Here is a 26,612-nt window from a genome sequence, read left to right as displayed (position 1 = left end):
GTTTTGTGATCGTCAATTGCATCTATATATATATATATATATATATATCTATATATATATATATATATATATATATCTATATATATATATATATATCTATATATATATATATATATCTATATATATATATATATATATATTGTGACGGTAACGCGTTGGTGTTCGGCTGTTTAAGGCTAGGGGTATGGCCTCGTCACATAGTTATAAAAAAAAAATAGAAAAACTGGAACTTCGTCTGTGGTAAGGTAAGGAGAAGACACACAAAACACAAGTAAAACTTTAACAATGAAATTTTAATTACGTTAAATAAATCAAAACATGAAAATAATGCACAAACAAATTCTTATAATAAAATCAATCAATCAAAATAATAAGAATACTTAAATGACACAATGAAAAGTTACGTTAAGGCAAAATAACAAGAAGTGCAATACAAAAGGTAAGTGGGAGGTGCTGGAATATTGGCTTAAAGCCACCACCTCTCTCAGTACACGCTAACGTCTAGCTGGGAGGAGTGCTGGCTACGAAAGCACTGAACATTCTGAGGACTGATGTTGGGGCGACCCCAGACATCAGGTAGTATTGGGGGCGAGTGCAGGTGCAGCCAGACCGGCGACCAATCAGCGGAGCCGTAGCGATCAACGGGTAGTTTGGTGGTTGGAGTTCGAACAGGTGGCTGGCTGCATACGTTTTTGCTCACCCTGGCAAGCCTTGCTGGTGTTGTTGTCGTTGTTGGACATCTCTTCCATAGTCTTTTATATAATTGTGAAGACGTAATTATGGAGGGAAGAGCAGGCTCAATCTCTTGAAGGAGATTATCGTCACAACTCTCCCCCGAAGCCTGCGGTTCTGGAAGAAGTACGTCGTTATGTGGTGGAGTAATGGATGGAGTTGCTTCTACTTCATAAACTCTGGAGAGATCATGGGCTAAGATGTTGTCAGACTCTTGGTATAGCGTGTCTCCAGGTTGAATTTCTGCAGGTAGCAAGCCCATAGTAGAAGACGTTGAGATGAGAAGTGGGCGTGCTGCAGGAGGTGTAGGGTGGTGTGGTCCGTATTGATGGTGGACCGAGCACTTTTCAGGTGTGGAGTGAAGTGCTGAAGCTTCAGGATGAGGAAGAGTAGCTCCTTGCCAATTGTTCCGTCGTTCCTTGTAGCAGTAGTCGCTGACAGGTGTATTCTTCTCGCCTCGTTGCTGCATCACGACACCACCATCGTCGGTACCATTGGCGTCGACATGGAGGATGTAGGGCTTATCTGACGAGGTGAGAGTGGAATTAGAAGAGGGCATAGGAGCACGAGTATTATCCTGAAAGCATTTGGGAAGATCATTAAGGATTTTGGAATTAGAAAGCGCCGACTCCTTGTCAGTGCTTTCGGGAGAAGAAGCCGGGATGGTCTCACTGTGGATGTAGGGTTCTGTGAAGGTAGAACAATTAATCAAGACAGTGGGAGGAGTACCATTATATTGCTTCAGGAGGTTGACGTGGCACAGCTGGGTCTTCCGCCGCCTATCTGGAGTCTCTATGACGTATGTGTTGTTGCTTCTGCACTCTTTGACGCAGTAGGGTCCTGAAAATCTGTTTTGTAAAGGTGAACCTGGGATAGGGAAATAGGCAAGGACGAAGTCTCCCGGCTTGAATTTTCTTACTTTGCTGGTCTGGTCGTAATGAGTCTTCATTCTCACCTGGGCTTTCAATAGATTATCATGGGCAAAGCGGTGGACTCTCTCTAGAATGTGCTGAAGGTTTTGAAGAAACTGGGGCACATTCTGATGCTCACTGAAGGTGGCATCTCTGAGAGAGTCTTTGAAAGCCTTAAGGGGAGTACGGCACTTACGGCCGTAGAGCATCTCATAAGGAGATACTCCTAGGGACTCATTGGGGAGACTTCTGAAAATACACATTATTAGGTCAATCTGCTTATCCCAATCCTTCGAGGTTTCACTACAAAACTTTTTCAAGAGTGCTTTGATGGTCTGATGACTACGTTCAAGAGAACCCTGTGAAGCAGGATGATAGGGGCTGGACAATACCTGTTTGATGTTGAACTCCTCCAGTGTCCTTTTGAAGAGATCACTGGTGAAGTTGGTGCCACAGTCACTTTGAATCTCCCTGGGAAATCCGTATTGAGTGAAGATCTTCAGTAGATGTTTGATAACCGTAGCAGCCGTGATGTTCTTCACTGGAACTGCTATGGGAAATCTGGTGGTAGGACACAGGATGGTTAGGATGTAGGCGTTACCTGAACTGGTCCGAGGTAAAGGACCAACACAGTCTATTATGAGTCTGTGGAAAGGTTCCGCAGGCACCTGTATGGGAATCAGTGGTGCTCTGGGAATGGAGACGTTCGGTTTGCCTGCCATCTGACATGTATGACACTGTTTTACGTACTGTTTGACGTTATTTACCATACCTGGCCAGTAGTAGTCTTGACGAATTCCATGGTAAGTCTTGTTGAAGCCGTAGTGGGAGAATGCTCCGTGGGCCAGGTGTAGAATAGTGGGCCGCAGGCTGGTGGGAATCACAAGTTGTTCGGTGTTGGCCCAATCGTCCTCCTCCTTCAGTTTACTGGGTCTATATCTGCGGTAGAGCAAGTCGTTCTCTAGGAAGAACCCAGGAATACTGTCGGGTTGAGTCTCAGCCTGGAAAAACAATGGTGTTAAAGTAAGATCTTCCCTCTGCAACTTACGGAACTCCAACTTGGTCAGATGCGGGGGTAGTTTCTGAGGGTCTTGAGGGACAGCGGTAGCAGTAGAGTCAGCTGGCTGTGGACGTGCGGCTTGTGCACGGGTGGTCACGAGAACCGGAGGAGAAACTTCACTCTCTTGAACCTCTGCTGGAACATACTCAAGAATAGGGTTACTTGGCACAGAGTTACACACCTGGGGTTTGTCCATGACGATCAGGTTGGTCGGTTGCAGGTCTTCTGCCAAGTCGTTGCCTAGGAGAAGTTGCACTCCAGGCATGGGAAAAGGCTTTTCCCTGACGGCGACTTGGACTTCCCCGTTCACGTAGGGACAATCCAGGTGGACTCTGGCGAGAGGGTATGGAGTGGTAGCAGTGAGGTCAGTGATGAAGACTGTTTCCCCGGTGTAGACTATGTTGGGCACAGCCGACTTCAAGATGATCGATTGTAGAGCCGCTGTGTCCCTCAAGATCTTCAATTTGAAACGTCCCTCCGGATTTGAACCGTTGGCAGAGACAGTTCCAGTATACAGGTGGTTACTGAAAAGAGAAAGATCATTAACATCAACACCAACATTCATCACAGGCTTACCGGACTTAGGAGGAGTTGGTTTGGGTCGTTGTTGGTCAGTGGTTCCCTTGTATTGAGACTTACCACACTTGTCTATGGTATGTCCATAGAGTCTACAATACTTGCAGTACAGTTGTGAACCAGCTTGATCGGGGCTCACCTTCTCGTAACTGTACCACGACTTCTTACTGGAGGATGGTTCAGGTGTCAGCCGGTGGATGAGGCTGTAAGTGTCAGCCGACTTAGCACACTTCAGGTAGTCGGTTTCTTCTTTATCTGCTAAGTAGAGGCGGACAGGAGGCGGCACACGTCTCAAGAATTCTTCAACAAGCATCAGGTTGACGAGTTCTGTAAAAGTAGAGACATGTGCTGCTTCCAGCCATTTCATGAAATACCTCCGTTTCGTGTTAGCAAACTCGAGGAAGGTAGTGGTACTTGCCTTCAGGTGGTCACGGAATTTCCTTCTATAACTTTCAGTAGAGAGGAGGTAGGCGTCCAACACTGCTTGTTTCAGAGTGTAGTAGTCATTCTCAGACGCCAAAGTACTGAGTGTGACTGCAGCTCTACCTGTAAGATGGACTCTGAGAAGTGTGGCCCATTGGTCGACAGGCCAACTGAGTTGATTAGCAAGGGTTTCAAAGGTGGTAAAGAACACATCAACTTCTGCTTCTACAAAGGATGGCATTAACTTACTTGCATGTGATATATTAAAACTGACGGGAAGATTGGCAGTAGCTTGTTGGCGTTGAGTGAAGTGTGAAGTTTCCAAGGCGATTTCACGTTGACGACACTCTAGAGCCAGAGTTGCTTGTTGCTTGTCATGTTCGCGTTGTATTTCCAACTCGCGTTGTTTGGTTTCAAGCTGTAAGCGTTCCCGCTCCTGGAGTGTTTCAAGCTGTACTCGTTCACGTTCACGGAGTAATGCGACCTCGCGTTCGTGTTCTTCCCTCCTCAAAGCAGCTTCGCGTTCTTGTTCGTCTCTCCTCAAAGCAGCTTCGCGTTCTTGTTCTTCTCTTCGTATGGCAGCAGCTCGTTCTTGTTGTTCGAGGGCTTCCCTTTGCTGCTCACGTTCAATCTTGGCCAGCTCTAGTTTGAGTTTCAGCGTTGCCAAATCAGTTTTATCTGCAATATAGTAAGTTTCATGAGTTTCAGAGTCTATCTTACCTTGCTCTAAATAGTAATCCAGCAACAGGTTGTGTAGGTCATTTTTGTTGGCTTGGTAGGGAACTTCTAGTTGATACTCATGTGCAAGAGTTTGTAATTCAGTCCTCTTGGCACGACTTAAAGTCCCTATTTCACCTGCTGGATTTGCACGGAAAGTTTGGAGACGAAACATGGTGAAATTAGCAAATAAAGGTACACGAATGTTCAATAATGAAATGTCAGAAACAGGACAACGTGGCAACTGGCACCTATCCTGTGTGATCTTTAACAATTAACGTTAAGTGAAAGATATTAAATGATTAAATTAAATCAAGGGCGCAGGAAATCTTGTACCCGGTACTCATGTAAGAGAATAAGGGCAAGAAAATCCTACTAACAAATGAAACAGAGTTTCGAAAACAAATGAAACAGTTAAATGCTTCAAAAGTAAAATTGGTAGTCCAAGGATGTAGGCATACCTTGCCAAGTCTCTATAGGACATAAAGCAAGTTTTTCCCACTGAATTTAATATGATACTTACAGAATTAGCGAACTTTTGTGCTCTGAAAAAATAAGCTAATTCCCTACCGTTGTATGTATCATCATCTCTGACTGACGTGTAGGGGTGCGAGGTGTCAACTGGTGACGAGAACTGCTGCTGAGGTCCCAATTCAGCAACTAAAGTTCGAGCTAGAGGAACTATGGCCCTCTTTATCCTCCTACAGTCAGATTGCAGAAGATTGGGTACTCTTGACCCGGGGCAGACCACAGTACCAGGGTACCAATATGATGATCTGTCAGAATGAGAAATATTCAAGGGACATAGATGGTAAATACGAGTAATAACAAGGAGGGAGAGATGACCAATTAAGAGTATGACTGCGGCCTACAGTCACCACGTAATCCAAAGTTGTCTCACCTTCACTATATGTTACTCTCGTAATGCACAATACACCGCACCTTATAAAAAATGAAATTGAATGAAAAATAGTAAAGCTACGTTAACAAAGTTAAATACGCTTACCATAAATTACCACTTGGCACCAGTACCTGAGTGAAGCTCCTAGGACAGGCCCCCATATAACTTGTGACGGTAACGCGTTGGTGTTCGGCTGTTTAAGGCTAGGGGTATGGCCTCGTCACATAGTTATAAAAAAAAAATAGAAAAACTGGAACTTCGTCTGTGGTAAGGTAAGGAGAAGACACACAAAACACAAGTAAAACTTTAACAATGAAATTTTAATTACGTTAAATAAATCAAAACATGAAAATAATGCACAAACAAATTCTTATAATAAAATCAATCAATCAAAATAATAAGAATACTTAAATGACACAATGAAAAGTTACGTTAAGGCAAAATAACAAGAAGTGCAATACAAAAGGTAAGTGGGAGGTGCTGGAATATTGGCTTAAAGCCACCACCTCTCTCAGTACACGCTAACGTCTAGCTGGGAGGAGTGCTGGCTACGAAAGCACTGAACATTCTGAGGACTGATGTTGGGGCGACCCCAGACATCAGGTAGTATTGGGGGCGAGTGCAGGTGCAGCCAGACCGGCGACCAATCAGCGGAGCCGTAGCGATCAACGGGTAGTTTGGTGGTTGGAGTTCGAACAGGTGGCTGGCTGCATACGTTTTTGCTCACCCTGGCAAGCCTTGCTGGTGTTGTTGTCGTTGTTGGACATCTCTTCCATAGTCTTTTATATAATTGTGAAGACGTAATTATGGAGGGAAGAGCAGGCTCAATCTCTTGAAGGAGATTATCGTCACAATATCTATATATATATATATATCTATATATATATATATATATATATATATCTATATATATAAATATATATATATCTATATATATATATATATATATATATATATCTATATCTATATATATATATATATATATATATATATATATATATATATATATATCTATATATATATATATCTATATATATATATATCTATATATATATATATATCTATATATATATATATCTATATATATATATATATCTATATATATATATATATATATCTATATATATATATATATATATATATATCTATATATATATATATATATCTATATATATATATATATCTATATATATATATATATCTATATATATATATATATATATCTATATATATATATATATCTATATATATATATCTATATATATATATATATCTATATATATATATATCTATATATATATATATATCTATATATATATATATATCTATATATATATATATATCTATATATATATATATATATATATATATATATATATATATATATATATATATATATATATATTTAACAGCATATAATTTATGTAGAAAAATGTCCTTTGAGGAAACCTACTGCGTGCAATGATCATACCCCTTAAGAAGGCATTGACATGCATACACATATAAAGTATGTGAAGCACAAGTATGGGCGTCCAAAACAGTCACAATAGACAGATATATATATATCCAGATTTAACACCACATAATTTATGTAGAAAAATGTCCTTTGAGGAAACCTACTGCGTGCAATGATCATACCCCTTAAGAAGGCATTGACATGCATACACATATAAAGTATGTGAAGCACAAGTATGGGCGTCCAAAACAGTCACAATAGACAGATATATATATATCCAGATTTAACACCACATAATTTATGTAGAAAAATGTCCTTTGAGGAAACCTACTGCGTGCAATGATCGTACCCCTTAAGAAGGAACTGACATGCATATAAAGTTAGCAGTAACAAGATATTCTTGACTAACCTTCCTTGATAAGCCACAGTCCTTCTACATTGCCACTGAACGAGTACCCCCTCTAAATTTATTTCTTGTACAATGGCCCGCCGGTGAGAGACTCCAAGCGAGAAATTTATGTCAACAAACTCACACGAGTGACCATCAGCTGTTTAATGGGTCCGAATGTGTGACTTGTAATTCAAGAGTCGTTTTTACTCATTAATTTAACAAAAATAAAAAACAAATGTTTTGAATGTAACAATAATAAATATGTTTATTTTTTACATACTGTACATGAATTATTTGGTAGTTCAGTTAGTTTATACTCATGTTTTTCTTATTTCGAGGATTCGAACACATCCACACCTTGCAAGTCATGTGGTATTGGATATGGATAAAATATTAGTACTTAAAACTCTCTCTCAATTACAATTCAACTTACATTAAAGAGCTGACATTTTTAAATTTATTTAAATAATATATAAAGCTTATTATCAGAAACGACTGCTTTATTGATTATTTTTCTCCATAACTAACCATAAACAACTATAAAACTCCTGACTGGGTGGCAAGACTTTCACTGTGAGACGGACACGAGAAGGGAACGGTAAGTGACGGATGAGTGGGGAGTTGGGGAGGTTGTGAGGGACCATGAGTGGCAGTCAGGTGAATCTTATATAGATATTGTTGACTATTAATAACATATTATATAACTCAGGACTTTACCCAATACTTGCAAGTTTATTTTTGGCTCAATCAACAACAATAAAGGTTCAAAGTTGCCTCCCCCGTCACCAGGTCAAACTGCCCACGTAGCAGAATTAATCTTTTGTCAAGGTGTTGAGCATCTTAGGAGAGGTGTGGTGGGGGGGAGGGGTTGCAATGTTGAGGTCTGCAACATTGTGTGTGTGTTGCTGTGCTATTGCCAGCTATGCCAGTGGGCTCGACGTGTCTCTTGCCTCATCACCTCGTGTCATTTGTACTCATCTCATCTTTGCTCATTATCTCGTCTCGTGTCTCTATTCATCTCATCTTTGTTAATATGTTTATATAATTTCATGTCTCATTTCAGCTTGTATCATCTCTGCTCATGTATTCTCATCTATTCATCTCATCTCTGCTTATGTATTCTCATCTATTCATCTCATCTCTGCTTATGTATTCTCATCTATTCATCTCATCTCTGCTTATGTATTCTCATCTATTCATCTCATCTCTGCTCTTCTCATCTCATTTCTGCTCATCTTGTCATATCTGCTCGTCAGCTCTTACAATCCAATGTAACACTATGCGTGCTAGGGGTTTTACAAGAATGTAAAATCAACTTCATTTCTATGTTCTCTCTTTCCCCCAATGTACCTTCTTGTACAATATAAATACATAATAAATAAATAAATACCCAAATACACTTCCTGTGTATCAATAATAAATCTCTGCTCATCTTATCTCTGCTTATCTCCGCTTACTTCATCTCATCTCTTCTGTCATCTAGTACTATCTTTGCTTATTCCATCTCTGTTCATCATCTCATTTATCTCATGTCCTATGCTCATCTCTATTCATAATCTCATCTTTGCTCATTTCTTTTCATCTGCTCATCATTCCATCTCCTCTGCCCATCATCTCATCTTCTTTGCTTATCGCCTCATCTTCCTTGCTCATCTTATCTTCTCATCTCTTCTCCCCCCCTCTTTCTGCTCTTCCTCCATTTCCTCTCCTTCAGCCCACTTTTGTGCTCTCTCGTTATATCTCCCTCCATCCCTGGTCTCTTGCCCTCGTTCCTGATTTCTCTCCTCTCTCTCCCCTTCTCTCTCCCATTCTCTCTCCTCTCTCCCATTCTCTCTCCTCTCTCCCATTCTCTCTCCTCTCTCCCATTCTCTCTCTCCTCTCTCCCATTCTCTCTCTCCTCTCTCCCATTCTCTCTCTCCTCTCTCCCATTCTCTCTCTCCTCTCTCCCATTCTCTCTCTCCTCTCTCCCATTCTCTCTCTCCTCTCTCCCCTTCTCTCTCCCCTTCTCTCTCCCCTTCTCTCTCCCCTTCTCTCTCCCCTTCTCTCTCCCCTTCTCTCTCCCCTTCTCTCTCCCCTTCTCTCTCCCCTTCTCTCTCCCCTTCTCTCTCCCCTTCTCTCTCCCCTTCTCTCTCCCCTTCTCTCTCCCCTTCTCTCTCCCCTTCTCTCTCCCCTTCTCTCTCCCCTTCTCTCTCCCCTTCTCTCTCCCCCTTCTCTCTCCCCCTTCTCTCTCCCCTTCTCTCTCCCCTTCTCTCTCCCCTTCTCTCTCCCCTTCTCTCTCCCTTCCATACTGTCTATCACACACTGCCTATATACTGTGTTATCAATCATTCTCCTGATTGCTGGATGCATCAGTTCCATCTTCCTTTTTTAGAGTTCTGCCCTTTTTGGGGACAATGGGGACTACCCCAACCAACCTATGATAGTCCCCTGCCACCAATGTGTCATACAGTAAAGTTGGGTTTTGCTAGCACCAAGCTTCTGACCTCTATCCTCAGAGATACGCACATTCTCTTGAGAGATATGTATAGATATGATTTTCTAAGGCTAAAAGGTAATTTTTCTGGATTTTTATTTTTTCAGTAATTTTTTTTAGTACAGTACTTTGTAGTAATTAATGGGACCCTTTGGAGGAGTACTGCATTCATACTACTGTACTAAACATTTGTTTTTAAGATAAGTGACCGGTATGACGTGTGACTAGTTCAACGATGGGGGAGCCTGAGAAAGACTCGAAAAATGAGGGGTTTGACCTGCATATGTTCCGCCGCTTGTGGAAGATAATCCGAATTATCTTCCCAGGATGGTATTCCGTACCAAGTGGGCTTTTCTTCCTTTTGCTTCTCCTCTGTTTTCTAGGTAAGTAATTTTTCTTAATTTGTTGTGTGCTGTCTTGGCATAATAATAATTATAACTGTTAAATTAGGTTAAATTTGAATGGTCTCTGCTAGCAAAATGTAACGTACTCCTATAAAGAAATTACAGTAAAATAAAATTTAAATAAAATACATGTATATTTACCGGTACATAAAATAAATTTTAAATTCGGTAATCGTAACCTGACCCAACATAGTTATAACATTTTCAGAATAACCTGTAGCATAAATATTTAATGCTCATTTAAGAATTGTCATTTACTACCTTTCTATAAAATTTTCTTGAAATGTATGGTTGAAAATGTTTTGACATTTGGATAAGAAAAGCTTTTGTACTTAAAGTTCTTAATCTTTTTATGTGATTAAAGCCTTGTGTGCTGTCTCAGTGTCCCATATAAGTGTCCAATCTGTCATTAAAGATAAGATAATGCTGTACAGTACTGAGTACAAGCAGTGTTTTTTAATAAAAATTATTGCCATATTTAAAATATTATCAAATTGGTGCAAGGTTGATTAATTTATGATGTACAGTATATGATTATATACAGTATTTTATTACATATGAGCAATATTAATCACAATAAATTTAACCAGAATAAAAGTAGTAAGTTAATACAGATTGCAATTTTTTTCACTGCAGTATATTTATTTATTTATTTATGCATATACAAGAAGGTACATTGGGAATGTGAGGATACATAAAATGGTAATTAGTCTTGTAAAGCCACTAGTACACGCAGCGTTTCGGGCAGATATACAATACTGTACAGTATACAATACTGTACACAGTATACAAAAGTTGAGTAAAGTCAAATCTTGTTAAAATTCAGCTGTAAATAACTATTGCATTGTGATTTCATAAGAATGCATCCAACATACAATAGCTCATAAAGTTGAAAAACTGTAGTACCACTGTACTTAAAAATTGACTCGACTAATCCTAAAACTAAGGGATCATTATTCATACGTTCATATAAACTTTTTTTTCAGATTTATATATATATTTAACATTTACCTATTCTAGCATAAGTATGCTAGGAATGGTAAGAACCATTCAAAATTAACTAAATAAAAAATATTGCCCTATACAGTATACCTTTTTTTTTTTTTTGTAATGCAGCAGATATGCAAACAAATATTATCTGGTATTTAGAAGTTATTTGTTTGGTATCATTGGAAAGATCAGAAAAATTGCTATAAAATTGTCATCGAAGTCAGAATAAAACTAACAGGCATGTGGAAGTTAAAGCTATGAACTTGAGTTTTTATATTTTATTTTTCCTGACAAATATCCAGCCTCACAAATTCTAATCAGTATCCCTTATAATTATAAAACTTTCTAATTTACTTTTGAATGGCTTTTATTTACTTAGTCAAATTATATTTTGTTTAAATAGCAAAATAAAGCAAAAAAAATTACTAGTTGGCAACTCTTCCAATATTGTGGTCTTAAAAATGTTGTCCAATTTATATTAAATAAAGCTCAGTGTAGCTAAAGAAAGCTATTTCTCTTGGTAATAAAAAACTTGAGATGGGGGGGGGGAAGGCTAAACAAAATTGGTTCACTTGCATGTTTACCTCTCATCTTGTTAGCAGTTCCTAAAATGAGCACGTGTTTAGTAGTCTTTTAATTATCCGTGATTATTTCCAGACTGCTTTGTTCAGGGTGCTTATTACTGATCATTTACAGTTTATTGACAGTTCTGTCATCTTTTCTGATTATGCATGATCTCGTTCTAGGGACATAGGATCTTGTGTATCTTTAACGTTCAGCTGAATTATTTTATTATTATTTTTAAAGGTTCCAGTATTTTTCAGTTCACTCAAAAGCTCTTTATGACAAGAAACTGGATGATGAATTTTTACAAAACATCGTTTGGGTATTTCATTTTGTTTAATTTTGTGGGCATGGTAAATGAAAGTTATATGTATTCGATTTGATTTTGTGCTTTATTGCTTTGCACAAGTTGGATATGAGGTTTCATTTATATGTTTGTGTACGTGTTTGGTTGACTAGACACAGTTTAGTATTTTTTTTATATTTTAGTACAGTACAGGCTTGGTTACAGCAGTCGCTTTGTTAGCAACATAGTGAAGTGTCATAGTAGTTGAGACGATGCCTGGAGCAGGGCAGAAAGCCGAGTGACGCCGGGGGTACAAAGCTCGGATGCGGGGTGAGTGTGTAGAGCGTTCACTCCACCCACATTCAGAGTGTGAGGAGCTTGGTGTGGGATGAGAGCATGGAACCTCGATGCGGCTAGAGTCTGGCTGTTCCGTAGCAAGGCTGTAGCATCTTGTGAGAGTAGGAACTGGACTCTTAGTGTTACATTGCTGCTAGTAAATGTTGAAGATGTGTGGCATCTCTCAAGCGTCTGTACTGAACCACTATACGAGTTTAAACTGACGGATGTGCTGTTGGAGCTTGTATTACAGGCCTCACCTGACCAACATCTAGCAGGTTGGAAAGAGGTATTAACTGTAATTGGTTGTACACTTGGGAATTGTAATTAGCGGACCAAGGATCATCAGTGTAGAACTTCAAGGAATGTGATAACTTAGAGATAGGGTATGTAGAATTAAGACCCATCTCATTATCTACACATAAGCTAATGAGAATATGGAGCAAGTATATTATTTACATAATATACTTGCTACAATTAATTATAATAGTATTTCCTAAGTTTGTGACAGTGATGATTACCACTAGAATATAATATTGTACTGATAAAGATAACCATAAGTAAAAACTGAAGTGTAGTTGGCTTCAAACTGAGAGGTTCCAGGCTGAATTACCTGTGCAGGACAGACATTTTGAACATTTTTCTTTTCACATCATGCCTTCGTTCACCTAGCACTGTATTGATACCTAGGAGTTTGGCAACTGTTTTAGGTTGCATATTGGGAAAGTCAGTCATGGACTTAGGTGCACCTCAATAAACCTAATGGGCTTCCTATTTCAGAAATTGGAAACCCAATACCTTGCTGTGAGAAAGGAATGAGTTGCATAAGGAGTCATTTTCAATACAGTATCACAATGCATTATTTAAGCCCCACCATGGTAGAGTACTTATCCTTCTGCTCATTGTATTGTAACCCCTTTTAATAATAGAATTATGATTTACTGTACTGAATTTAGTAAGGCTTCACTGTACAGTATTTGCAACCCATCCTCCTTGTCGGATTTTGATGTATACTTTTCCTAAGGCTAAAAACTGTCATACTAGAAAATTATAGCACCTCACAAAATTTACATAATGTCCTGTTTTCTGTTCATGGGTCCTCTGGTAGGTTAGGATAAGGCACTTTAGTACGACAGTTTCTTAACATTGGGAACGCTTGTGAGAACAGGCTGGTATTTGCAGCCCACTTCCAGGGAATAGTGTGTGCTTGGTTTTTCTGAAAGTAAATTGCCTTCTCTCACAGAGCAGTACCTGGCCTACTACATGGGACTTGTGCCCAGTAAATACTACACAGTGTTCAATGACCGGGACAAGCAAGAGTTTCTATACCTCACCCTCAAGGCCTGTGGATTAATTTTTTCTATTGCATCTGTAAGTTACTGTAGTTATTTGTACCAGAAAGTTTTATATAGTGTGGAATATTAGAACCAGAAAGTATGCCTCATGAAGGCCTTGTACTGTACTATTTTTGCTTGAGAGCATTAATTATTACCAGTCTCTAAAGCTGGTTGCTTCAACTCCTACTTGTCCTTTACTAATGCAGGACTTTATTAACGAGGTTAATCATTCTTTAAACAAAATTAAATAGGAATAAATGTAACTTGTTGATAAATACTGTATAATATTATTATTTCAGGTGATAAGCGTGAAGAAGTATATTGAAAGTGTTCTGTACATCACATGGCGGCAGATTCTTTGTCGTGCTGTCCACAGACTCTACTTCTCGGGCATTAATTACTACTCTCTCAATATTTTAGATAAAACTGTTGATAATCCGTAAGTGTTGTACACCATATCTGCTGACATGTAATTATATAAGTAGGTATTCCTAGTAGGAATGCTGTACTGTTGTTTTCTGTTGGAGTTAGTATGCAATATCAATATATGATGAGTGCCTCATCATATTGACTCGCTAAAATGATATATCATTTGTAAAACTAAAGGTACTCATTTGATATCAAGTAATGAAGCTCAATAGCACCTGAGGTTGAACTTTTCATTTATTCATTATTAGAATCCCAGTTCTGACTTTCATTAAGTGGACAAGCTTCAGCCTGGAAAAAGGAATAGTGTAGTTATAACTTCATAAGTACTGTGCTGTATTTAAAAAAAAAAAAAAAGGCTATTCTTGCCGGTGAAGGGAATTTTTATAGAGGACGATAGGTTCCAAGCCCACTCCTCCTGTCTCTATTATGCAAAGGATGCAACATTGAGGGAACTACATTGTGGTGGACAGTGAGGTCATTGCATCCTCGTATCATGGAACATTCATAATCCTGAGTAGCGAGAACCAAATCCAAACTTTCTAGGATTCAGGATTATGAATATTTTCCCTTTTATCCCTTTATTTTTTTGAGCTGAGGCCCCTCAGTTACTGTCAACAACCAGTGGCCTATATCGGTCCAAAGACACAGTCTGCTTACAAAACTGTAAACTGTCCTCCCACCACTGATCAGTAACATTTTGAGTAGTTGGTTCATGTAGGTGGCCAAAGACTTAGGTGAATTTACCCTATGTTGTATTGATCTCAAGCCAGATAAATATTTTGATTTAGGATAATACTGTACATATACTTCCAAAAGAACATTATTTTGTATATGGGAAAGCTATAAAATCCCTTTATTTATACTTTTAATAATTTCTTACATTGAAAAAATTAACACTTAAAAATTATTTTAGCCTTGTTTTGGTGGACAGAATTTGGTTTTATTCATATTAGTTATACCCAAAAGAATTTAATGTAACTTTGAAATTACACTAGTTGTTTCATTGTAATTTTAAGAATGTTATATTAGAATGACCTCTGTTAAATCCTCATGCAGCTATTAATTGTAGTTTCTACTTTACAGTGACCAGAGAATGACTCAAGATGTAGACAAGCTCTGCCTAACTTTGGCCACAATCACTACAAAGGTCATAATATCACCTTTTCAAATCGGTTATTATACATACAAAGTATTTGTAGGGTAAGTCATCAATTAAATAGGGTGTACTTTTCTATAAGGCAGAAACCCATGTACTATAAAAAGAATTTACACCTTCATGTTCAAAGTGTTTTGTGAAAATTTACCACAAGTCAGAGTAATAAGTATTAGTTCAGTGGTATACGCTGCTTCCTGGAAAATTTGGCATGTGTAAGTGTGTGTCTTGTATGGTCGCTTCCTCGGCATGATGAAGTGACACTGGACACCCCCAATTATTCACTCACTCACAAGGTAAATAGTAAAACAGTACTATAGCTTCAGATGAACAAGTATACAGATATAGAGTACAGCACACTATGACCAGCCATGCAAAAGAATTGACAAACCGATGGAGCCTAAGCTCAAATGGCCATACCATTTGGGCCTACAAAAGTACATATTGAGTTATTTATAGGATGAGTGGAATTTGTTATATTATGTTAGTAGGTATTTCTTAGTTTTTTTTTTTTTTTAGTATTTTGAGCTGTCACCTTATTTGGGAGGTGACTGACTTTACTGGGGCTACTGTTAACTTGACATTGATGTGACAGTCAAGCACTGAATTCTCAGGACAAGAGAACCTCAGTAGTGTACTCCTTAAAGGCTGTTATCTGGATGTCACACCCTCTCTGGAAAATTAGCATCGGGCTTTCACAAAGTTTAATGATCCTTGCTTCAATAACCAAAGAAACTCAGAGTAATATGATGTCCACAAATACACAGGGTTGTTGCAAGGGAGTTGAATTTTATCCTGACAATGATTTTCATATTAGTGTTGAGGCATGAAATCTGTGCAGATCTTCAAATAAATAATCATTGTGAATATACAGTAGTTAGTCTGCATATTATGTACTGTGCAGTACTGTGTTTAATGGCATTATATTTCTTTTCTTTGATAACGTATAATAATGTTACTACTCGTAATTTTAGATTCTTTAAGGGGGTTAAATATGATCACAAATTTTAATTTGATCTGCCAGTACATGTCTGTTGGTAATCTTGGTTGTTTTCTTTGACAGGACAGGATGGCTTGGAACGCTGAGTATATATGGACTTTTCTTCCTTGGTTCCTGTTGTCAACAAACTGGTCATGTCACCTGTGGTCAGATTTGTCATCAAGCAAGAAAAATGTGAGGGAAATTTCAGGTAATTATTAATAATTTTTTATCACATTTTTTCTGTTGGTAAATTGTAATTATTAATAATTTTTATCACATTCATTTCTATTAGTAAGTTTCTTTAACCTTTGTACTGTGCCACTGTATATTGCTGACATCCCCCCAATATGTAAGAAATCAAATCTTTCTAATATTATTAAACTGCATTTCCTGATGACAGGAAAAGTCAATTGTGACTTACTGTGGCCATGACGAAGTCAAGAAGTGTAATAATTGACGAGTGTTCATGCAGTATTTGCTCTGGGGTGCTTGAGCTAGCCCTGCCATGAGTGGCTGCAAAGATATTTTTAGATACTTTAGTGTGCCTTGACTTCTTTTTCTATTTTTCTCAGTAATATTATTCACTAGTACAGTATGTCATTTGAGAAATTTACATAAGAAAATATGTGGAATCTCAGAATGCTCAATAAATTTGCATCACTGATATGTGCACAATACTGTTATATTCTTTGAACAATAATATGCATTTTTTCTGTTATTGCACTATATACACACACAATCATGTATAAACTATCTACATTTATATGCATCATAATGAACAACCATGCAGTTCTGATGGGTGTGGAGTAAAATCCAAGCACGGTATAGTGCCGCATGCTACCTGGAGATGAGGCCATCTGATGCAGCATAATATTCAATATAGCACAATGTACTATGCACGGTGCTAACATCCTCCCAGCGAGCATAAGAAATATTGCCAGGACAACCGTAGACATCAAGAGAAAACTAGATCATTTTCTCAAATGAGTGCTGGACCAATCAGGCTGTGGTGGGTATGTGGGCCTGCGGGCTGCTGCAAGCAACAGCCTAGTAGACCAAACACTATAAAGTCAAGCCAGGCTTCGAGAGTAGCAGGTGTTTTACCTCCTCCAGTGGCTTGAACGTTAAACTGCCATACGTATTCTGAGTTTTGTTTACTTCTGATTACAATGTATGAAAAATATTATAAGGACAGTTTTCATAATGCACCATATTTTCACTAATTATTTCCTCAGGTCACTATATTTTCACTCATTATTTCCTCAGGTTTAAACACATGCAGGTGCGTGTGAACTCTGAATCAATATCATTCCATGTTTCTGGCCTGGTCGAGTCCTTCAAGACTAACCAGTCATTGGACACACTGATACGCTCTCAACAGAAGCTCTTTAACAGACAGGTACGACTTAGTTCAATCTTCCATATAATAAGTTTAAAATTAATTTAATGGACTACACTTTTCTTACTATATAGTACTTTAAAGTGTAAATAGATTTATTAGAGCACAAGCTGTATCAGTTAGAACAAGTTGAAAAAATTAACTCTCCAAAGTTCATTTTACAGTTTTATTATATCTTGACGCTAAGAGATGCGTTTCATTGACCCTCGTCAACATTATCAAATGCAGAGTATCGAAGCACTTTGCTATAGGCTAATAGGCCCACTGCAGCTTACCAATCTGTTTCAATGATGGCTGGGGCAGTATGTTGTATGTTTCATTATGTTCTTGAAGATGGCAGAGTTTAACATGTTGTTCCTCTTCAAAAATGCAACAAAATATCCAGTAGGCTGTCCCAACTTGTACAGCCACTTGTACAGTATTGTACAAGTGGTACAATATTCTGATATTCTACATATAATATTCTACAGCTAACATATAATATTCTACAGCTAATTAATAACTTGTATTTACTGTTTTCAGATTATGTTGAATATGACACGTTATGTCTTTGACTACTTGGGCTCAATTATATCATACTTAGCCATTGCAATACCAATATTTGGCGGCAAGTTTGGTGATACTAAGGACATTTCATCTATTGTCAGTGCAGTAAGTAACTTGAACAATTTTTGTAATTAAATTGTTTTCCTTGTGAATGGAGTTTTGTTACTATTTTGTACTTAATAAAGTTAATTATTTTAATATCTATATAACCAGTTACTATAATATGCTGATGCCAATGCTTCTTTGCACCATCTTTATCAAAAACTGCGTGTGGAGCATACTTTGCCAATAGTATATGTAAGTTCAAAGCTAGAGATAGTCTTAGAATCACTAGAGAATGTTACAGGATTTAAATATACTCTTAGAATAATTCTTCATTTCAGTGTATCAAATTAATAACTTGGGCTTCATATTTATGCACAGTATTTAAATACTGTATCTTTAGATAATGAAATCCTGATATTAACTTGAATCTTTTTTGTTGACATTTTACAATTAATTGTTATACTATATATTTATTCCTATTTCAGGTCATGGTTTGCTAATTTTACTTTTTTCAACCAGTACTCCTTCATATGCATATACCTGGTGTATAGCCTGACTTCCCTAGTGGATCTGGGCAGTCAGGTTGTCTTACTGTCGGGTGTGACGCACAGAGTAGCCCAGCTGGTAGAGTGTCTCCTCAAACTGCAGACTGAGTGGGACATCACTACATTGCAAGTGAGTATTTGTTTAATTTCAGTAATTACCTAAGTGTAGTTACATTATAGGATGAGATCTATGATCGTGGTGTCCCATCTTTCCAGCCCTCTTATCATATAGCGCTTTGAAGCTACAGTACTGACGGTTTTGGCCTCCACCACCACCACCTCACTTGTTCAGTAGTGCAGTAATTTGCCAGAAACAAATAAACGGTAAACTGTCATATTAACCCTTAAGCTGTGCTTAGCAATAGTGGTCATTGCTGTAAAATTTAGTGAAGATGTGATATGTAATTTTGATCCATATCCCTAGAAAAACTTTAAAAATCATGTAATGTTCAACTAGATCCTCTGACCTTATGAAAGGGTGCCTAGACACAGTAAATACTGCCATTGGTTGGCAATAGGATCGAATGTTAACCATTGTAGCATTGCTCAAAACTGGCAAGTAAGCTTTTTCGAAACTGCAGACAGTTTATATTTTTATTATTTTTTTTGTTTACATAATAAGGTGTTGTATTTACTTTTGTTAGGCTGTAACATGTTGTGTACAAGAGATACAGTCCCTTCTCTCTTGATGTACTGAATTACCAAACCGAACCTAACCAAACTGGGAACCCACGAATAGAAAACAGGACATCATGTCAGTCATAACATGACTGACATGTACTATGATTTTTAGATGTATGATGTACTATGATTTTTAGATGTATGATGTACTATGATTTTTAGTACATCAGCTTCTAGCCTTTGGGGATTTATACTTCACAATGCAATGTATTATTCAAAAAGACTGGTTGCAGTTAACACTGAATGCTGTTGGTATGATAAATAAGACTTTGATTCATTCCAGGCTTCCTCCTCATTTGCTAACATCACCCAGAATCTTATTCGCAGACCAGACGTTGGTGAAGGATGTTCGAGTGATTCTAGGTGAGTAACACTTGTAACAATTATGATAGTGGCACCTCGATTTACGATAATTTTGAGTTACGATGTAAATTTGATCGAAAAATGCAACTCGACTTACAATAGTGTCGTCGACTAATAATATTTGCTGGTACACGTTTGGGTCAACCAAGTGCGTAGTTCCCGGCCACGCGGGCCGACCTGCCTCAGTTTACTAGAGCTGCCCGTTTAGTGACGATGACGTCTATAAGAAATTCCATTTTTGTAGTGATTTTTTGCTTTTTGAGAATAAAGCTGATTATTATATATTATGCCATGAGTTCCAAGAAAGTCAGTGGTAAGGTTCAACCTAAGAAAATAGTTGAGTAGAGGATGTCCCTTCCTCATTAAGAAAATGTGTGAAGTATGGGAAGAACTGCAAAGTTTTGTTGAAAAAACTCTCATAGATAAAGCTGTAGGAGGCCATTGCATTGACTTTTAAATGACAATGTGATGTCTTACTACAGACAAGTGTTAAAATTTAGGGAAAAACAAATATCTTTAGACAGATTCTTAGTAAGACAAACAAGCAGTGAGCCACAAGCAGGTCCTAGTGATATGCAGGCAAAACATGCCAGAGAGCATATCTCAGAAAAGTCCTGATGTTGTCCAAAAGTCCAGTCCCCACTACCTGATGTTATAATGGAGGGGAACTCCCCTTCCAAACAGTAACACCTCTCCTCCTCCCCCATCATCACCATCTTCCATACACCATCAAGAGTCCTCCATAAAGGTAAAATAAACATACTGTATACTGTATTGTAGTTAGAGAAAAAAATTGTATTCAGTATAAAATGTATTTGTAAGTTAATATTTTGGAGGGTGGGGAACGGATTAATTCAATTCCCTTTATTTCTTATTAGAAAAATCACTTCGACTTACGATATTTCTACTTAAGATACGTCTCTGGGAACGGATTACTATCATAAATCGAGGCCCCACTGTATGTCTTTTTAAGCATCTCACTACAATAATTGTCAAAATGTAGCTAAATGGTATGCTTAAGCTGCATTATAGCAATTTTGTTACAGGACACTCAGTATACAGTATTGGAATGTATTGAGTACTGTATACACATACTAGTCTTCAAAGTGTAGTGGGGCAAGGTGTATGGTAGGATAGTGATTGCAAGAATATAGAAAATTACCGAGAACTTAGTATCTCTGTAGGGTATGAGATCTTTCTATAGAACCCTAACTCAGCAATTGTATCTGGTTCATTTATACCACTTGACATCCAATACTGTCATACTCTTAATACTGTAAAAGTGGTTAATTTCCATCATATCTTACTCACTCATTCCACCTACACCATGAAATCACAATAATAATATGAGACCATCTTGGGGAAGGATGAGTCACTGGTGTGATCTTGCCATACTAGTCCAAAGATGATCTCATTCCACTTGTCTGCCACTCACTCTATAAAAGCAATTCCTTAAATATCTCTGGCTTGTGTGTTAGGGGTGAACAAGGTGGGTTCTATAGTGGAATAGTTTATGGATTTGCTCTCATACAGCTAGTGGAGAAGGTGCATGAAAGATTGTCTTGAGCATAGTTACTACTTATAGTCATCATACTGTATATGAAGTATAATAGTTAAAAAGTTGTGATGCTTATGAGGGAAGACGTCTAAAAGTAAATGTGGACAAAAGTAATGGTGAAATGAAAAAGACCTAAAAGTAATTACTCAACATATCTTGGGTTAGTATTTTATAAAAGGGGAATTTGTGTAAGAATAGATGAGTGTAGTAAGTCGGGAAAAGAAAGTGGCTGGTACAGTGGATGCCTGGTTAGGAAGAATAATACAGTAGTAGAAGCAATGGGTCTTGAAGGCTACATGAAGGAGTGATGGTGCCTGCTTCTGGCCACAACTGTGAAATGTTGATATGGCATGAAAATAGCAATTAATAATAGTTACAAGTCAGTGGTTGCAGCAGAAGAAATAAATAACCTGAAATGATTTGTGATGTTAGAATGATTGACACAGACACAGATGGAATGATTGACACAAAACAGATGGCATAAGCAGTGCTCATTGTATTAAAGTTCATAGACATCTTTGGATTTTATAGCATTGTTTAGCAGCAGACAACAATGAAAATTTATAATTTCATTAGAGAAAAAAAAGATTTTTTTTTTTTTTATATATATTTTGCAAATATTATGTTCACCATCTTATGGATGAGATCTACCTGCACCCTGGCTGTTTTTCAGCATAACGCTTCTCTCTGAATATGTTCCTGGTCATGTTCCAAGTTTCTGATTACACAGAGAAAGCTACTTCTGTTTGGCTTAAGAGTAAATGCTGAATGTTGCTCCTTGTGTCCCCAGATGTCTGTTGGATGAGAATACAGAAAATGAACCAACAGTTTGTGAAGAAGATCAGAAACCAATAAATATTGCATTTATTCTCAATGATGTGGATATAATTGCTCCAGGATCAACTAAGCCACTAGTTACAAGTAAGTAGTGTAATTTATAATAATGAATACTATCTTAGCAACATAGCCCTTACATGCTCCTTTAAAGTTCATGATTAATACTGAGGAACTGAACCTGTGACCATGGGGCTCTTGTAAAAATTTCAAAATGGAAAGTTCTACTGACAATACTGGAGTGTATAAAACATCTGCCTGGCACCCAAAAAGTTGCTTCTTACCTAAGTACCCTTGCTACTTTGGTGTGGGAACTTTATGCTGACTTAACTGACATGACAGGCAGAGGGCTCAAGTCAAATCAACTTTGTTCATAAATAGTTGTATTGTACATTTATGGTAGTCTACATTAAAATTTTGGTACTCTATTATTAACATAATAAGTTATAATAATAACATACTATCATTCTAATTATATTCTATAATCTAGATTCAAATTTAGCTTTATATGCCAGGCAGGTGCCTTTTCTACTCTGACGAGGGCAGTACACCTTCAGTTTTACATATGCTAGCACACTACTTCCAAGCATTGGAAATATGAAACAATAATTGTGATATCTTCAGTTTACCATTTGTAATACATAAAGTAGAAGCTAAGCACACACAAATGGTTGCTTATGTACAACTATATACTGTATGCTATAAAGTTTTAATTGTGATAAATATCATGTTCAATAATAGTATGTATATGTGTATTACTAAATAACTTAAACTATATAATATAACAATTTATGACAATATTTGTGTGATGTTGGTGTGCAGATCTTGATCTGCATATCCATAAAGGTGAAAATCTCCTGATAATGGGACCAAGTTCATCTGGGAAATCTAGCATTCTTCGAATACTGGGAGGACTGTGGCCTGCTGCTCGAGGAACAGTTGCTCATGACTTTCCTCCTGGACCTAAATCTGTCATCTTCCTGCCTCAGAAATCACTCCTTACTAATGGTTCTTTGCTAGAACAGGTGAGGATGCTTAATAAACTAAAGTAATCAATAAAGTTAATTAAAATGGAGACACTTAAAATTTTCACACTGCAAATTAAAAGCTGTACCATATAATATTTGTTTTGATTTTACAGATTATCTACCCATTGAGACAAGATCCAAATAACCCTATTAGCAATGACACCTGCGAGGACATCCTTAACCTCCTAGACTCGTTACATATGAGAGGCCTTGTCAACCGCTCAGGGGGACTGAACAATGATCCTGAGTGGAACTGGTGAGTTTTAACAAGTGGTAAATGGTATACTAAGGAGAGTTTGTGGCACGTTTGACAAAGTTTGTAAAATAGACTTTACTGTAGAGCATGTGGTAAATGGTTGGAATTGTGAAGAAATGGGCTCTATGGCTTAGTTCTAGCTGGAAAACAATATTGTCTGTGAACTTCCTTGAATCATATGGGGAAATCCTTGAAAATATTCATGGAATTATGTTCAGCCGTGTCTGAACACACTGTGGATAAGCACACTGTTTTATTATTATAAATATTCATATCATGACGTATGCCAACATTAGAGACTGAGGTTATCTTTCTTGATCACCTTCAGTTAAGCCATATCTAGTTTCTTCAGGTTACCATAATATTTATGCAATTATTTAGATATAGCACAGGTATATAGTATACAACATTTGACAGCTGTGTAACCCATGGTATTTGTAGCATTTTGAGCAGGAAGGACCCAAGCTAACAAATGAGAAAATATAAGAGCACAATATTAGTGGTACTATGGTCATTCAGCATAAATTTGAGTCATTGGTTAAATAATTGCCCCCAGCTATCATTGTTTGTAAGTTTGCAGTAATGTAATGCACTGTTTTTCATGTACAGTAATCCTCTGTAGTTTACAAGTAACAAATAACATTTATTTCTTTATAGGAGTGATGCATTGTCACCAGGGGAAATGCAGCGAGTTTGTTTTTTGCGACTTCTCTACCATCGACCACAGTTTGCCTTCTTAGATGAGGCAACAAGTGCTCTGAGCTTAGATGTTGAGGAGCAGCTGTACAAGGCTTGTTTGCAGCACAACATTACTTTAGTGAGTGTGGGACACAGACACTCCTTAACAAAGTACCACAACTACTTGATAACCCTAGATGGAACAGGTGGCTGGAAGAAGGAGCCCATTTGTCAAGAATATAATGGAACTGAGCTTTGCACTCAGAATGAAGACGCCAAGATGTGAAGGCACAAAGATACAGGTGATATTATCTGGTGTTCCTTAGAAGCATTGCAAGTATCAAATACAAGTATAAGAGATGTTTGTTCATAAATACTGTGTATAATTTTTTATTTTTATAGTATTAACTGTCAGTAAAAGTAGGGGCCATTTTGTGAAGCTAAGCAATCGCTGAATTTGACTACTAATTAAAATTTCAGACTGAAAAGCTTTGATCTAAGGGTGAACACTGACCATAATGACTGGAAATTTAGTGGAGTTTCCTCCTGAGAGGTAAATTTCCGTCTGTATAGTATTTCATATCAGTCTGTTGTGGATGCTGTTCTCTACATATGTCATGTGATACTGATCCCAGTGATATTCAGGACTACCGTCATTGTGTGTGGAATGCTTTCTTCTCGTGTAGCAGGGTTTAAATGAAGTATTTCCTGGGCATGTTATTGACTAATATTCAGGGGATTCTATTTTTAATGCAGATAACAGTTATGCAACACATGAAGCATTTTGTGAATTTTCTAATACTGTACAATTTATCCTTTGCTAATAATATGTGCCTTGCAAGTTTTTAGCTTCATGATTCTCAGTTTTTGTTAGTAGTAGGAAAGAACTTGTTGGGTTATTTACCATTTGAATGTAAATAATCAATCATTCTTTATTAGAGAAAGAAGTTGAGAATATAAACAGAGAAGAGGTTTGGTGTTAGTATTATTATAGGTTCTGAACTTTTGTTTTGAATTGACTGAAATATTTTTAGCTTTCCTGAAAAAATAACATGAACAGATTTTTATTATACTTAACATTTTTTGATATATTTATAAATATTTAAAAATTGAGTGTGTAACATGTCCATGCTCTATAAATTATTTTTTTTTAAACAAAATTTATAAATCATTCTAGAGTAGTGTGGAATGTATCCATGTAAACTGTTGGGAATGCTATGTATATATTTACACTATTAGGTCATGAATATGTAAATAGCTGTTTTTATAGGGTTTGCACCTTCTAAAGGTACTAAAGCTTAAAATGGCCATGGGTAATTTTGTTCCTACCAGACCATGTATCCCGAGTGACCTTGCACTGACCTATGTATCTTGTAAATAAAGTTATGGATCAATCAACTGGCTGTATTTACTCATGAGTAAATGAGAGAATATATGAAACAATTTATGAAAGTTTGACATTAAGTAACCAGTAAAATTCTTAAACCTGCTGCATCCTGGGTTATAACATCTAGGACCATGGTATATTGTCCAAAGTAATTGAAGATAATATAGTATGTCCCATAATACCATCTCATTTGGGTGACATTAAATTAAGTGTAAACAATAAGCTTAGTGTGAGGAGCTGTGCTGGCTTAAGTTCAATGAGGACAAAAGTACAGTGCATAAAAGTGTGGTATGGAACTCTGTAACTGTATGATCTACCTCATGGTATCTAACCTACAATGAATAATGCAACATCAATAAATCACAATGAAATCACATTATCATCCTCTGGGCTCCTACAGATTCTCTCATTGATACATCACATAAATGTGATTTCATTGTGTATTTGACGAGAAGCATTGAAGGTGAATTACTGGACCACAAGCCAGAGGACTCCAATGAATTTGAAGTTCAGTAGAAGTTATCATGAAATAAATAATATCAGCCCATCCTCCTAAAATGAAAGTATTGTATTTATAATAACTATTTGGTCTAAAATAGAAATATGGCATGATGGACCAGCTGTTATAATTTATTATTGAAATCGGACAAACTGGAAAACTAATAAAACAAATATAAGACCTAATCTCTCCTAACTATCCTAAGACCTAATGCACACTTAGGCCTAATATTGTACACAAATCACATCTTCATAAGTATGAACAGTACAATTCAGTAGAGGGAGATATATAGGCAGTAAAAAGGAAAGATACATGTAAGATGAAAAAACTATTAGTTAATGAACATAAGAACAAGAGGAAATTGTGGAATGAATGACATAATACATGTGAGTTCCTGGAAGCAACATCCCAAGTCGGATAGCTATACAGCTATATACCTAATCATTTTCCCATGATTGTTTTATTAATTGATCATTTTAAAATGTATCAAAATTGTACAAACCATTACTATGTTGTATGGCTTTATTGAATGTGCTATAATACAAATAACAATGTTTCCATTAAAGATGCTCTTACAACTTGTTATTGAAGATCTCTCCCAGTCAATCTGCTAAGAATTTTCTGACATTTATATACAGTAGTTAGATAATTGGCCACTTTTTACAGAATATT

At 37.1% G+C, this 26,612-nt stretch overlaps 2 protein-coding genes across 2 annotated transcripts in view; one reads left to right on the top strand and one right to left on the bottom strand.

Annotated features, from left to right (window-relative positions):
• Positions 1–7,327, bottom strand: part of mRRF2 (mitochondrial ribosome recycling factor 2) — a 27,888-nt gene extending 20,561 nt beyond the window's left edge. Inside the window, exon 1 of the mRNA XM_045753380.2 lies at positions 7,186–7,327. The gene's annotated coding sequence lies outside the window, so the exon portion shown is untranslated. The remainder of the gene's footprint in view (positions 1–7,185) is intronic.
• A 381-nt stretch (positions 7,328–7,708) lies between these two features.
• Positions 7,709–25,452, top strand: LOC123765023 (lysosomal cobalamin transporter ABCD4). Its single transcript, XM_045753375.2, is given in 15 exon segments — positions 7,709–7,765; positions 9,841–10,023; positions 13,464–13,591; positions 13,857–13,996; positions 15,070–15,186; positions 16,203–16,254; positions 16,256–16,329; positions 17,388–17,520; positions 18,043–18,171; positions 18,631–18,786; positions 19,621–19,700; positions 22,049–22,179; positions 22,915–23,117; positions 23,234–23,376; positions 24,034–25,452. Coding segments are annotated over 14 exon segments (1,941 nt in total). The 5' UTR covers positions 7,709–7,765; positions 9,841–9,875; the 3' UTR covers positions 24,341–25,452.
• Positions 25,453–26,612: the final 1,160 nt, after the last annotated feature.

Source organism: Procambarus clarkii, chromosome 29 (genome assembly GCF_040958095.1).
Source record: "Procambarus clarkii isolate CNS0578487 chromosome 29, FALCON_Pclarkii_2.0, whole genome shotgun sequence".
Classification (NCBI taxonomy): Eukaryota; Metazoa; Arthropoda; class Malacostraca; order Decapoda; family Cambaridae; genus Procambarus; species Procambarus clarkii.
This window is presented reverse-complemented; position numbering and strand designations above follow the sequence as displayed.